The sequence below is a fragment of the Oculina patagonica genome, chromosome 14 (assembly GCF_052425735.1).
Source record: "Oculina patagonica isolate OP01 chromosome 14, crgOcupat, whole genome shotgun sequence".
Lineage (NCBI taxonomy): Eukaryota > Metazoa > Cnidaria > Anthozoa > Scleractinia > Oculinidae > Oculina > Oculina patagonica.
This window is the reverse complement of record NC_135771.1, coordinates 21,538,065-21,553,545: the sequence shown is the minus strand read 5'-3', so window position 1 is coordinate 21,553,545 and position 15,481 is coordinate 21,538,065. Positions and strand designations below refer to the sequence as shown.

The 15,481-nt window shown below is 39.8% G+C and overlaps 1 protein-coding gene and 1 long non-coding RNA gene across 2 annotated transcripts; both read right to left on the bottom strand.

Annotated features, from left to right (window-relative positions):
• Positions 1-3,801: 3,801 nt before the first annotated feature.
• On the bottom strand, positions 3,802-8,077 carry LOC144637933 (uncharacterized). The gene is made up of 2 exons (XR_013567828.1): positions 7,934-8,077; positions 3,802-4,652 (listed from the first exon to the last, which is right to left on the bottom strand). It is a non-coding gene; the product is annotated as an uncharacterized LOC144637933 (long non-coding RNA).
• Positions 8,078-8,777: 700 nt separating this feature from the next.
• On the bottom strand, positions 8,778-9,689 carry LOC144637609 (integrase/recombinase xerD homolog). The gene has a single exon (XM_078496670.1). The coding sequence runs from the start codon at positions 9,687-9,689 to the stop codon at positions 8,778-8,780; it is 912 nt and encodes a 303-aa protein (XP_078352796.1).
• Between the last annotated feature and the right edge of the window lie 5,792 nt (positions 9,690-15,481).

Genomic DNA, 15,481 nt, shown 5'->3' with positions numbered 1-15,481 from the left:
CGATTCATTTCTGCTAGAAACCCGCTCTGCCAAGTCCGCAGATGGCAACATATCGTTCTTGTTGGACAAGATTTCGATTTATCAACGAAAAAGCAGCAACAATCTCAGCTGAAGTAGTGAACTTCACTATGTATCAACAAAATCTAAGGGTAAACTGATCCGTGGAACCACTAACTACGTCATTCGAGCCAAATTCGTGTCCAGTCTCCGGACCCACTGTTTTGTCTTACCGAGGGCACTTTAGGCGGCAAAAAGTCCGATTTCTCTCTTTTGACATTATTCTTTTTTTAACTTTTCGGAAAGTAGACATAATAAGCTACCAAAAAAAGCAAAAAAAGTTTTTTACTTCATAGGCACTTTAACAAACTGGACACAATATAAAATTGGATGACGCAACTACTGCATGTCCTAAGTTTCACTTCGAACAATAACTGCACTGCACAGTTTACTCCTTGTTTGCATTTCAAGTGCTGCCTCGCACGCACATAGGGAGTTCGTTCATTGGCATTTTCACCGAGAATATGGTGTATTTATTTATATACGCAAAACTTTTTGGAAAGAGCAGGCGGATCAAGAGTTGCTGAGAAAGGGAGGGCGTGGAAGTAGGGGTTGACAGTAGCCCCAGAAAGGTGGGGACGCCAGTCTACGAACTTTCATTCCACTTTCAATTTCCATTTTAAGGCCCATTTTGCTTTGTTATAAACTAGTATTTTTACACAACAAACAGTAGCTATTTAGCTATTGCAGCAAGACTTTCCTATCGACCAAAACCACCCCCATAGGAGCACAAAATAAGACACACAGTTTGTAAATAAAATATATATTCAAAACGTACTAGCACTCGTAATCATTGTAAATCTATTGTTAAAACCAATAATTGAAAAGCAATGCAGCCAGAAAACAATTTCAGAAAAAACTAAACCGAGACTATTTCTTCTACATGAGTAACATTGAATCATTGATGCGTCAATAATTTAAACAATATAAAACGATGGTCTATGCCTTTTACAAGAAGTCTAATATTGCAGCCTGAATTGATTTATACACTAAAAAAGACTACTCCTTTCTCTTCTTATAATGTACCACAGCTGATTTATATCTATTTATAAAAAAAAAAAGTTCCCACGACATTCGAAGGTTAATTTGATTCGATTGTCTGAACAATTGCAAGTAGTTTATAGCGGGTGATAACCAATGACGAGTCTACATACTATATATGAATGACACCTGACTGAGCTTAACTGATCACTCCCTGACAATCTAAACACATTGGTGCACATATATCAAAAGCACCGCCGTCAATCAACTGAACGCAACAATCGCTGCCAACCTGTTTTTTTTTTAAGAAATGGTGTCAATCCTAAGCGCTAGCAGTTCTATTTTAAAAGTACTTACATGACTTAGAAAAAAGTATGTATAATCATGAAAAATATAAAATCATATTGTTTTGGAAAACAACAGGGAATGAGCCTCGGTATTATAAAGCTACCTCAACATAAAATTAAACCAGCAAGCAATGTCAGGAATAGTAGTTCTTTAAACTAATTACTCCTTGACCTATACCAAAACTACATAATTGAAAACTTCAAGTACTTTGGGTTTACTGAGATGAGAATACAAGTCAAGGACACTTCTGGCCAAGGACAATCTGCGTAGAATATTTCTACTGTACATGTATCTCTGTGCCATTTCAATAAAATGAAGAGGTTAGGAGACAGGCTAGGACTTGCACCATCAGTGAACATGAGTGGACAGATAAGGAGGCGAAGGTGGGGCGTTAGATAAGGCATGTACTGCGCATGAACCACCAACAGAATCTTAGCCTGCGTGGCAGGCGTAAAAAGGGGAGGGAAATGGAGAGGAGAAAAGAAGAGAAAACGCCCCACTCCCCCTCCGTTTTTTCCCTCTCTCTTCTCTCTTCCCAACTCCCCTCCCTCCCCTTTCGACGTCGCCTGCTACGCAGGCTAACAGAATCCCGCATTGCTCTAACCTGGGCACAAGAGGGAAAGAGGAGCAGAGGGCAACCTAGAGAGACATGGAGGCGGACAGTGAAGTGAGAAAGACAGAAAATCGGCTTTGCCACCTGGGCAGACATAGTTAGCATTGCAAGAGACATAGTAGAATGGAGGAAACAAATCAATGGCTATTTGTGTTTTTTTTTTTTTCGTTTTTTTATTTGTCGTTCTGCTTCGATTGGCCGTTTTGTTACAAATGGTGACATACCCCATGCCTGTGCCTGATGAAGACTACGAGTGTTGGGTAAAGTATAATGTTTAACCCTACGCAAGCTCAGATAATGAACTAAAAATGTTTACCATAGGTCTCTCCCATGAATTTAACAGAGCTATATATCCGAATTTTCAAACGTATAAAAAAAAAGTATCAAAAAACTAGACATAGCTTGTAGGAATAAAGATCAATAGGAACCGACCACGGTCGTATTTCTCGGTACCAAACAGTTTCGTATCCTCTGGGTGATTTTTCTCACCCGCGGTGGATACTTCGCGCAGGTCACAATACGCCTCAACATGACCAACACCGGAAACCGCACAAGAAAAGCCTCTGGCACCCAGAGTAGTAGTTCTTAGAAACAGTCAAAAGTAAACACATCAGTTCCAGGAATTTATTCGTAAAAATTATGAAACTGAACCGTAATGCAATTTGGAGTAGACCGCTCACAGGCAAAACGTATTTCCACTCCTTTTCCTTGAAAAAGCAAGGAACCCTCTCGCGCCCTGTATTTCGGGCGCAAAAATCGCAAAAATCAAGGAAAATTTTTCACTTTAGCTTGCAACACTGAGTGCTGCAGACAGGTTATCCCTAAATATTTATCTTCTGGTAATGAGATCTTTCTTCATTTCTCTTTAATATTCACATTAAAACAGACATAATTCAAAATCTTAACTAGAATACAGTTTGATATGTAGATAACTTTTTCTGAAAGATTTATCGTTCCTTCTCGCTGCAGATTGAAATTCAAGGCTGCTACGTACTTCTGCCCCATGCGGAAGTGAACTATGAGCGCCTTGATCAAGGGTTATACGTTTGATTTTCCCCAGTTGGCTATAGCTACAGAGCGGTGCAGTGAATCTGAGATTTACTTAATGTACCAAATGGTTTTTCAAAATTGGCAATATCCAAAATCTCAACTAGAAGAGGGCTTGTAAAAACGTAAACGACAAAAACGCCACAGGCAGTCGCGAACAAGCTGCTAAGTATGGCTTATACTAAAATAATCAAAGAACACAGTTCGAATTCGTCCCACAGATTTAGTTAATTTTTCATGTAAAAATTAAATTAATTTGTAAAAATGCATGTATGCCCGTTAGTTTGCTCCTTTTGATCCCTTGACCGAGATGAAATATTTGTTGATATAACGTATAGAAAAAACTTTTTTACATTTACTTATGGTAAACGGGTTGTCCCGTTTACCGGGACGAATTTTGTCGTCTGTTCATATGGTAAATTTCAGCCCGGTTGACCGGGATGCAATTCAAGAGACAAATCGAAATAGCGACACATAAAATTGCATCTTTCGCGACTATCGTAGCTTTATTGACATTTGCAACTGTGTGTGATAAAAGCGATGGTTTTTAAACCGTGGCGAATATAGAGGTACTTGAAAACGGTAGGAGGGAAGCAAGGTGACAATAGGCTTTTTAAGTTGCTCTAAAAAGGCTACGGCAAGGAGGAAGGGGGAGGCGCCGGAGGGATTAGCCCTCAGATCGGTTTGGTCCAAAAACTAACAGGTTATTACAGCAAGTCCATTTTGCTCCTGGAAACACAGAATATCAGACACGGTTCGTTATACAATCATTTAATGCATGATATTAAAAATCGATGAAACCAGAAAACAATTTCAGTAAAAACTACATCTGAGACTGTTTCTCTTACATATGCAATATTGCGGCACGTTTATTTATACAATAAAAAGCTTAATTCATATACGTGTATTCTAATACTGCATCGTGAATTGATTTATACTGAGTAGAAAAGACTACCTCTTTCACGTCTTACAATATACCAATGGTTTTTACAATGACAAAAAAGTACCCACGACGTCGCTGGTCAGTTTGACCCGGTTGTCTTAAAACAAGTAATTCATATTGGGTAATTAATCAATAAAGAATCTACATTCTAGATCTATAATAATGTGAGGTATGACTGACAATTTCTGATAATTAACAGCTGTGCAGACAACTAAATTTATTGGTCAAAGTGAGTTTTAGAACTTTTCCATTCCAAGCGCTCTAACCACTCGGCTACGTGCCACCACTATGTACTTGAAGACAAAATTGAATCATTTCTCTATTTAACTGACAGCATGTTTATGGCTGGATGCAAAAACTGTTTCCGGCAGGACTGATAGTTAAGGCAAAGCCATGACAGCAGCTATGGGAAAACAAGATGCCACGCAAGCTTCATATGCAACAGTGCAACCTTGTACTGCTTGAATGCCTCCTGCAAGTGCCGTCCACAGAGATATTCCCCCAACACATACGAACCAAGCTGCGTTGCAAGCTGCTATACATGCTCCATAACTCGCTGGACCACCACTGACCAGCTGTAAATCGAGCAGACAAACGAGCCACAGGGAAACAAGGGCAGTCTTGAATCTCATTTTAGGTCACAGTGTTCTTCTGGTTGAATACCTTGGGGAAAAATGCATTCACAAGATACTGTTTGTAATGAATAATAATTTAAGTGGAGTAATCTCGTACCCAGATCTTCTCAACCCTCGGAGATTTAGATGTATCTGTAGTTTATTCGCAATAGCAACGTTCAAAACACGAAGGAGTTTTTAGCAAAGCCTTCAAATCCAAATATTTTCTTACCAGCTAACGTACGGTGCGCGCGTGCGAAACAAAGTTTGCATCTTCCGCGCGGTAATGCTGAAGCTTTTCATCAACCAATCAGATTGGCGAACTAAACGCACTTGACCAGATGTGTACTACCGTGGAGTAGACATCTGGGTACGAGATTATTAAGTGGAGCTCCAACGCGCGAGTGCAGAGCATCTATAACTAAGCGAACTTGCTAATCTCTTACCCAGATCTTCTCAAAAGTTCGAGATTACGAAATTGGTCAAGTAAAACCCATCGAGCCGAGAAATTTTTGAGGGGGCGTTACATTGATAAAGACAGAACGAGTTACGGCCGTTGTAAATTATTAACGAAGCCATCGCTTGGGCTGCCTTTGCAGTGAGTAACAAATGCAAGACTGGAGGAAGCCATCGCTTGGGCTGCCTTTGCTGTCAGTAATAAATGCAAGACAGCAGAGACCAAGAGTACTGATACGTGATCAGAATATATTTCTTTCGATGAACCAACCAATCATATCTTTCTCTAGAAGGGACTTTCCCAATTCCCCTCAAGTGTGTACACGTTGATTCGCTTTGCGATTGGTTTTCTTATGTTAATTGTTATAATTCTGTAAAAGGGACCTTTCCCTTTTCGCCGCCATGAGCATGCAGCTGTTAAATGAATCTTAAATTGGTCTAGACTCTTCTCAGCTTTAGGTTAAGTTCGAATTGCTCAACTATGTTAGCCGTGGCCTTATAAAACATATTTGAAAGTTGTACAATACTGTATATGACGTTTTTGACGATTGAAAGCCAGCTTGTTCCAGAGTTCACCTCAGCCCTAATTTGTAATATAGAAATTGAAGCGTTGAAATGCATTTACCTTTCGTAAAGGAAAATAAGACAAACCATAAGATGAGATCAGCTCTGTACCGTTCCTTCAACGGATTCTTTAGCGAAAGGGAGACAGCTCGCAGTCTAGGCTCTGCCCAAATCAACTTCTTAAAGCTGTCTACTGAACAGCAAAGAAAGAGTACTCATATGGATACGTGATTTGCCTGAGTATCAGGCTTTCGAATTCAGTCACTGTTCAGTTCTAAAGCCTCTTAGGAAGGCCTGATACTCAGGTTAATACGTGATCAGAATAAATTTCTTTCGGTGAACCAACCAATCATATCTTTCTCTAGAAGGGACTTCATTTCTCAAGTCCCCTGCAGTGTTTACACGTTGATTCGCTTTGCGATTGGTTTATTTCATATGTTGATTGTTATAATTCTGAAGAAGGGACTTTTCCCTTTTAATTTCGCCGTCATCATGCATGCAGCTGTTAAATTGGTCTAGATTCTTCTCTGCTTTAAGTTAAGTTCGAATTGCTCAACTAACCTTTAATTCAGTGAAAACTGTTTATAAAATTATCCGCTAAAACGCAGAACTTTCCGCACAAATTACCGATCACCGCCGATTTTTCAGATTTTTAGGTCTTTAGCCTCAATAAAAATCCTCGTCCTTTCGCCATTAAGGTTGTAATGGTTTCTTACGTTTTAACCATATATTTTAGATGGTTTCCTCATTGACGACTTCTAGATTTGTGGTATGTTGCTGATTGCGTTAGCTTTCAAATTCCATCCGTCTATCCTCGTAGATATTTTTTTTAAAATGAAATCACTCCTACCGGTAGGAGGGCCACGAGTTTGTTAGCTTTATAGCTATCAAGTGCTACCCTCTATAAATAAAGACGTTACTTACTTACTTACTTACTATCGAAAAGTTATCATAGCATGTAGCAATAAATATCACTAGAAACTGGCTTTGATCCTATTTTACCAAACATATTCTGTATACTCCGTATCCAGCAATTCTAGGAAACAGTAAGAAGTAAACAAGGCAGTTCTTGGAACCCATTTGTAATTAGTTTTCTTAAACTGAACCGTAATGTTAATGATAGTCGAAATTTAAAGAAACTTTGTCTACACTTTTCTTGAAAAGGCGGAAAACACTCTTGCGCCTTTTCGCTGCAAATCAATCCTCGAGGCCAATTAGTTCTGTCCATTCATAATGAAAGTGAAAGTGCACTATCACTTTATATTTTGAGCACGAAGATCAAGCAATATTATATATTACTTTTAATTCTCCCTAGCACTGAGGATTGCGGACCGGTACTTTGAAGTTAGCTGAAATACTAATCATTTTATCATGCGATTAGAATGTTACTGCCAAGGGATGTTACTATCGTCATTAGCGAATCCGGTACTACAGCTGAACTTTCTAGAACTCGTATCTCGAATTCCTCGCTATCTCAAACTCAAATTTCAATATTTTTCTTGGATATCCATAGGTGAAGCATTACTGAACCGTAATGTTAATAATAGTCGAAATTTGAAGAAACTTTGTCTATACTTTTCATAAAAAGGCGGAAAACACTCTTGCGCCTTTTCGCTGCAAATCAATCCTCGAGGCCAATGAGTTCCATCAATTCCTAATGAAAGTGAAAGTGAATTATCACATTATATTTTGAGCACGAAGATCGAGCAATATTACTTTTTATTCTCCCTAGCACTGAGGATTGCAGACCGGTACTTTGAAAGTTTCCTGAAATACTTATCATTTTATCATGCGATAAGAATGTTCCTTCCAAGGGATGTTATTATCGTCATGCATTTGCCAATCAGTACTACAGCTGAACTTTCTAGAACTCTGCATCTCGAATTCCTTGCCATCTCAAACTCAAATTTCATTTCCACGTATTTGCTTTTTCAGTCATTTACTATCAGCTATCACGACCTTCCCGCCTTTTTAAACTATGTTACGTTACCCTTGGGAGTTCGAGAAAGCAGGGCTAAACTGTAGTACCCATTAGATCACTTTGGAAGCCGTAAATAATTTGGAATCATGATCATTGCTTTGCGCGATTTATGTTAAAGGCAACCCAGTGTTCAAAGAATCTTGCATTAAGCTTAAGTTATATTTATTATGACTTAATCCACCAAATACCAGGGACGAACTGTTGCTTTGGTATAAGAATTGATGCGTGTTTGAAAGCTTCGTAAATAAATAGATAATAAAACAAAACAGCCCGGCGCTGAAATGCATTAACCCTCTAAAGTAGTACATTAAAAGGAAAGTTAGACCAACCTTTGGATGAGACCTGCTCAATTCTTCTTCTTATAGCTGTGTTCTAAACAGCAAAGAGGTACAAGCGATATTATTATATAAAGTTGACGTGATCAGAATGAGCTTCCTTTGGCCAACGAATATCATATCTTTTTGTACGAAGGAATTTAACCAAACCCATTGCATTGTTTACACGAATTCGAAGATTCACTTTACTATTGGTGAATTTTTTGTTTCGTTTCCTTAGAAACGAGACAATATTGTTTGGTTATCCAATCAGAGTAATTCGTAATAGACCATATTTGCATTCTTAGAATTAGCTTGCAATGGAGGCTGATGCGGGGGAATATCATTAAAAAGAGCTTTATTTCATTTGCATTTGAAAAGATCGATTACCCGCATTAGCGTCCGTTGCAAGCTAGTTCCAGTCCAATACCGAGAATACGAATATTGTCTATTGACAATGCAAAAAGGTTGCAGCTAAATTAACAAACTGGACACAATATAAAATTGGATGACGCAACTACTGCATGTCCTAAGTTTCACTTCGAACAATAACTGCACTGCACAGTTTACTCCTTGTTTGCATTTCAAGTGCTGCCTCGCACGCACATAGGGAGTTCGTTCATTGGCATTTTCACCGAGAATATGGTGTATAATCCTAAGCACTATAAAAAACGACAACCATACATATATATCAAAGTCATCTTTATTGTTTGCCGGAACAAGCAAAGCCGCACCCAGGGGGAGGCAAGACCGAGGCCATTCCCCCCTGATGCGGCCCGCCCAAACCGCCAGACAACAAAGACGAGAGAAAAGAACGAGGGAAAAAGTAAAAGAAAAAGGTATAATGTGAGGGAAGGAATTAAGGAGACAATGGAACAATGTTCTTCGCGATTAAATGAGCCACGGAGAGGCGCCGTTCTAAAGGCTGAGCGATGTATAGAAGGACAGCATCGGAAGACCAGTCCCCTTGTAGACTGATGAGTTCAATGGGCGCGCCACAACGAAAAGCGAATGTAGCTCCTCCGCGACGGAAACTGTGGCCAGAGTATTGTGTGGGCTTTAGGCCGGCGGAACAAAGAGAATCGCGTAATTTGGCGGTGAAGACAGCGTGTGTTATTGGGCTGGTATGAGAACCCTTGGAGTACAGAAAAGCAGGCGAGGAGGGTAGGGCGGGGAAAAGACTGATATGGCGCTCGTAGGCTTGCACGGGGCAGAGCGGATGACCAGGCGGAAGGCGGACAATAGGTATTAGGAGTTTACGTTCCTTGAACTGGATGGTCTTGGACCAACGAACACAAATGACCAAACCCCAAGGGCGAATAAGAATATCCTGACGGGAGAGGGTTTTCGAAGGATCGTAGCCGCTAGCGCTTTTAGGAACCAAATTGGACTTGCGAAAAAACGAGTAAAAGGCGATTAGCATTGCCGCCCAGAAGCCAGAGTCCTTGCTAGCGAGGAGCTGTGGACGAAGGCATGAAAGGACCGAAGGAGTGATTGGTAATTTCTGTTCCTGGGCGTCGCCGAGAATGCGTCGAAGACCGCGAATAATGAGTTTGATAGAAAATACATCGTGAAACGCAACATTGTAGCCAAAGTGTCTGTGAAGAACATTAATGGCAGACAGATAGTTCAGTACTGTAGTGTACTTGCAGTATGTGGACAAGTGGACCAGGAAACGAGTAACGGTGCTATGGGCGGCTGGGATAGGAACCAGACCAAATCTCGAACAGAAGCGCAGGTAAACTCGCCACTGAGAACGGCGAGTACTCATGGTCGAGGATGCATAGGCAGAGGCGGAGACAAACTTGGCTCGGCGGTCCAGCTCCGAAAGATATCCTGAGGAGTGGAAAACAAAGCATGTAAATCATCAGGCGATTGGAGAGGGTTTTGTAGCAACCGGCTTAATCTGTCAGCGTAGTGATTAAGTTTGCCTGGTAGGTGACGAGAGCGAAGGTGGAAATTATATCGAACGCTGAGCCAGAATATTTCACGCAACCAGGACATAGCTAGCGGATTTTTACAGGTGCCATTGTTGATAAAGGCCATGGCTTGGGTGTTATCAGTTTCTACACAGACTCGTTTGTTAGCCCACCTAGGACCCCAGCGACGGGCCGCGAGAAGAATGGGGAAGAGCTCCAAATAGTTAATATTTGAACGAAGCGAATGGTCAATTGCGTGACCATCAGTACTCCAGTGCGGATTGTGCAACAGTTGTCGATCGGCGACAGGACAAGCTGTCCACGACCCAGCAAACCAGTCGTTAGAACAGACGGCACCGAAACCGTAAAAGGAAGCGTCGGTTTGGAAGAAAATAGGCTTACGAAAGTCTAGCATCATACTACGGCCGTTAAAGGTGGCAAGGAATTGTTTCCACCACGAAATGTCGGCTCGAAACTGCGAGGAAAGACGGCAACGATGTGATGAGTGACGGAGTTTATTGATGCAATCAATGACACGCCTGAGAAAGGTGCGGCCACCGTGGACAACGTGACACGCAAAGTTCAACATTCCCGCAAGAGATTGAAGTTGACGCTTGGACGCAGAGACTTTGTCTGAAAAGGACGTTACCAGAGTGTTGAGGCGATTTAACTTGTCAGCCGGTAGTCTAAGGCGAACTAAAAGTGATATTGCGGAATACAAAACTAGCGCACATGATCAGGGCATAGTTAATGTGTCACTAACGGATGCTACGTATTATACTGCCATTGGACAGTATCCAATGCCTCACATTTATTTATATACGCAAAACTTTTTGGAAAGAGCAGGCGGATCAAGAGTTGCTGAGAAGGGGAGGGCGTGGAAGTAGGGGTTGACAGTAGCCCCAGAAGGGTGGGGACGCCAGTCCACGAACTTTCATTCCACTTTCAATTTCCATTTTAAGGCCCATTTTGCTTTGTTATAAACTAGTATTTTTACACAACAAACAGTAGCTATTTAGCTATTGCAGCAAGACTTTCCTATCGTCCAAAACCACCCCCATAGGAGCACAAAATAAGACACACAGTTTGTTAATAAAATATATATTCAAAACGTACTAGCACTAGTAATCATTGTAAATCTATTGTTAAAACCAATAATTGAAAAGCAATGCAGCCAGAAAACTACAACAAAGAAACTGTAATGATAAGTTCGAAGAACAATGCACAGGATAAACCTTCGACTCATACTTCATGCAAAAACGTCGACATCTCGAAGAGACTTTGATTTTTTAAGAAATGGTGTCAATCCTAAGCGCTAGCAGTTCTATTTTAAAAGTACTTACATGACTTAGAAAAAAGTATGTATAATCATGAAAAATATAAAATCATATTGTTTTGGAAAACAACAGGGAATGAGCCTCGGTATTATAAAGCTACCTCAACATAAAATTAAACCAGCAAGCAATGTCAGGAATAGTAGTTCTTTAAGCTAATTACTCCTTGACCTACTAAAATTACAAGTAATTTAAAAGTTCAAGTACTTTGGGTTTACTGAGATGAGGCTGATACAAGTCAAGGACACTTCTGGCCAAGGACAGCTGCGTAGAATATTTCTACTGTACATGTATCTCTGTGCCATTTCAATAAAATGAAGAGGTTAGGAGACAGGCTAGGACTTGCACCATCAGTGAACAGATAAGGACGCGAAGGTGGCTTTAGATAAGGCATGTACTGCGCATGGACCACCAACAGAATCCGCACATTGCTCTAATCTGGGCACCAGAGGGAAAGAGTAGCAGAGGACAACCTAGAGAGACATGGAGGCAGACAGTGGAGTGCGAAGGACAAAAGATGGGCTCTGCCATCTGGGCAGAGACAGTCATCATTGCAGAGTAGAATGGAGGAAACAAATCAATGGCTTGTTTTTTTTTTGTTTTTGCATTTGTCGTTCTGCTTCGATTGGCCGTTTTGTTACAAATGTTGACATACCCCATGCCAGCACCTGACGAAGACTACCAGTGTTGGGTAAAGTATTCTGTTTAACCGGACGCAAGCTCAAATACATAAAGAACTAACAATGTTGCCATAGGTCTCTTCCATGAATTTAACAGAGCTTTATATCCGAATGTTCAAACGTATCAAAAAGTATCAAAAACTAGACACAGCTTGTAGGAATAAAGATCAATATAAACCAACCTTGGTCGTATTTTTTTACCAAACTGTATCTGTATCCTCTGGGTACCAGAGGATTTTTCTCGCGCGCGGTGGATACTTCGCGCGGGTCACAATAGAGACAAGACCGACACCGGAAACCGCACAAGAAGTTAACACATCAGTTCCAGGAATTTATTCGTAACTGAACGTTATGAAACTGAGCTGTAATGCAATTTGGAGTAGACCGCTCACAGGCAAAACGTATTTCTACTCCTTTTCCTTGAAAAAGCGAAGAACCCTCTCGCGCCCTTTCGTTGAAGGTGAAATATCACCCCTGTATTTTGGGCGCAAAAATCAAGGAATACTATTTTTTCACTTTAGCTTGCAACACTGAAATGTCTTTTCGTGAACCAATCATATCTTTTTGCATGAAGGGATTTGTCCCCTGCAGTATTAAGACGACTATTCGCTTTGCGATTGGTTTATTTTCCTTTTATTTATTTTAATTTTACCACAATGGCGTTAATAAAGTGTCAACATAATTGGCTCAGGTGGCTAGATGATGATGTAGACTTTGTTCGAGTTCTGTCATTTGACTTTAGTAAAGCTTTTGACACTGTCTCTCACAAAATTGTCTGCGAAAAGTTAAAAGCTACTAATGTTAATCCATATATCATCAACTGGATCATAAGCTTCCTTGGCAACCGCAAACAAAGGGTCGTTGTGGATGGAAAGATAACTGATTATGTTGATATTAACAGAGGAGTGCCACAGGGTACAGTCCTTGGGCCACTTTTATTCTCTCTGATGGTGAACGATATAAAGCTAGTTGATTCAAACAACGGGATCTCGAAATATGCCGATGATATCACTATTAGTGTACCTGTTAGAAGGAACTCTGACACGGCGCTCGCAGAAGTTAAGAACCTTGAGAGCTGGGCAGCCAACAATAGGATGTCTTTAAATTTGTCAAAAACGTGGGAAATGCTACTGCATAGTAGAACTACTCAGCCTGCTCCTCCTCCAGTGCTTGGGATTGAGCGAAAAGAGTGGCTGAAACTTTTGGGAATTACCTTCCATGAAGATCCTTGTAACTGGGACCTTCATGTTGACAGTTTACTTTCTAAAGCTGCTAGCCGACTATATATTCTTAGGGTATTTAAATATTATGGGTACACTAAAGATCAGCTTAGTAAACTCTTCGACTCATTAATAATGTCATTATTTCTGTATGGATTAGAAGTGTGGGGCTCCGCCTATCAAGGCAAATATTTAGATCGGATTGACACTTTCTTTCGGCGAGCCTATCGTTTTGGCTATACAAATAAGATCATTCTGATATCTGATGTTATTAAGAATAGGGACAGTGATCTTTTCAACAGAATCACAAGTGACACTGGCCATGTATTATATGACTTGCTCCCACCCAAACGGAACAGAGCTCTTAGAGAAAGGGGCCATGAATACTCCCTAAAGTAAAAACAGAACGTTTCAAACGCACTTTTGTAAATAGATGTCTTTTTAAATTTATTTCTTAAAATCCTTGTAACTGATACATATAATAGGTTCATTTTACTAGTTTAGCTTATTTTAGATTGTTTTTTTTTTATTGTAAAGCCACACGTTTGTTGTGACTAGCTTCTTAATAAAGACTTCTACTACTACTACTACTACTACTACTACTATTCTGTAGAAGGGATTTTTCCCAGACTGAAACAGTACACTAGAAGACAAAACCATTATTTGAGAGGAAATTCCATAGGACCATGGGGATATTGTTCCCTCAAAAGAAACTGATCCTTGGCTGTCTGCGGGTTGTTGCTTTTTCCATGAAATTCATGAGCAAGAATTTTCAAGAAATTGTCTCAGTACAGACGGTGGCCTGACGGCGTTAAATGGGAATTGAGCCGCAAATTGTTTCACTGGGAAAATGGTATTTAGGTCACGTTCTGGGACTGGGATTCTGGGAATCACAAACAAAAGACTGGATTTCTTGGAATGTAATGGCTCCTCTATCAACAAAATTGAATGTGTCATCCGTACTTATCAAGAAAACCAAAAAGATTTGCGGCGGCACTTTTTTTAATCGATATTTTTTAAAGATCTCATTGGTTCCCAAGTAAATTAGGTTGTCTGAACACATTCCACACATCAAACAGTGCATCAGAATTAGTTAAGGAGAACGAAGAAACTGTGAGTTGTGTATAAAGTTAGTTCGTCAAGAGGTTTTGTCGAATGTTTCTTTACTGTGAGTATAAACCTCTGCTCCGTTTCATTGTCTTCGATATCGCTTTCTAAGGCTTATTGTTTCGTTTCCTCGGAAGGAGTGAACAAATTTCTGGTTAGTGGAGGTAATATTTGCACGCGTCATTTTATGTTGATTTAGATCGTGTGAATTAATTTTGCTTGCTATGTTATAAATTGGGTTGTCAACTTATGTGTTCACATCGGGAATATGAAGCATTTATTTATAGATGTAAAACTGGGAAGCGGCTGGCGGATCGATGTCCAGAGGTGTTGAGAAGTGGGGAGGGCTATTTTTTTTAAAAACAACGAAAAGAAGCTATATAGTTTTTCAGCAAGCATTACCTATCCTCCCAAATTACCCTCTACAAAAAAGAAGGAAACACAGTTTACTTGTTATTAAAACATATATTCAATACATACTTGTTACAAGTGTATATCCACTCTACTTTTAAAAAAAGTGATCAAAAATCAATGCTTCCAATAAAAAATTTCAGAAAAAGCTGCGTATGAAACTATTTCTTCTACATGGGTAATGTTACATCACTGGTGCACTATTAATTTATACAATATAACAGTCTAATATTGCACTATGAATTGATTTATACAATAAAAAAGAATACTCCTTCCTCGTAATACAATACCACTGATTTCTATAATGAAAAAAGTTCCCACTACATTGAAAGGTTTATTTAATTTGGTGGTCTGAACAAGTTATTTACAGTGAGTAGATAATTAATGACGAAGTTTATCTACATGCCATATATATAAAGTTGACACGTGACCGAGCCAAACTGATCATAACCTGACAAACTAAACTAATAGACCATTTGCATTATGACGTAAAAGCGCAAAGAATTCTGGTAGTTGTAGTTAGGTTCGCGGGAAAACACCATTTCTGGCTTGTGATTGGCTAAGGCAGCCAAGCGGGAAGGTGGACATCTACGACATTTATTTGAAGCTGAGCTGCTAAAGTTTACGCTCTTGTAGCTTCGAAATTTGCTTATACATTTATATTTCAGTTACCTGTCAAAAATATAGAAAACAGGATGATAGCTTTGGAATGAAATTTGACTGACAAATGTTGTTCGTGTTCAAGTAAGTTTAATATGTACGTTGTGTGCGGAGTTGACTTGGTAGAATTTCATTCATCGCGGCCGACAACTTCTCTTCGTAAATAATTTTATCCTAAAATCACAGCTTCAAAACATCGCGCACTGGAAACAGATTGCTTGAAAGGACGAGA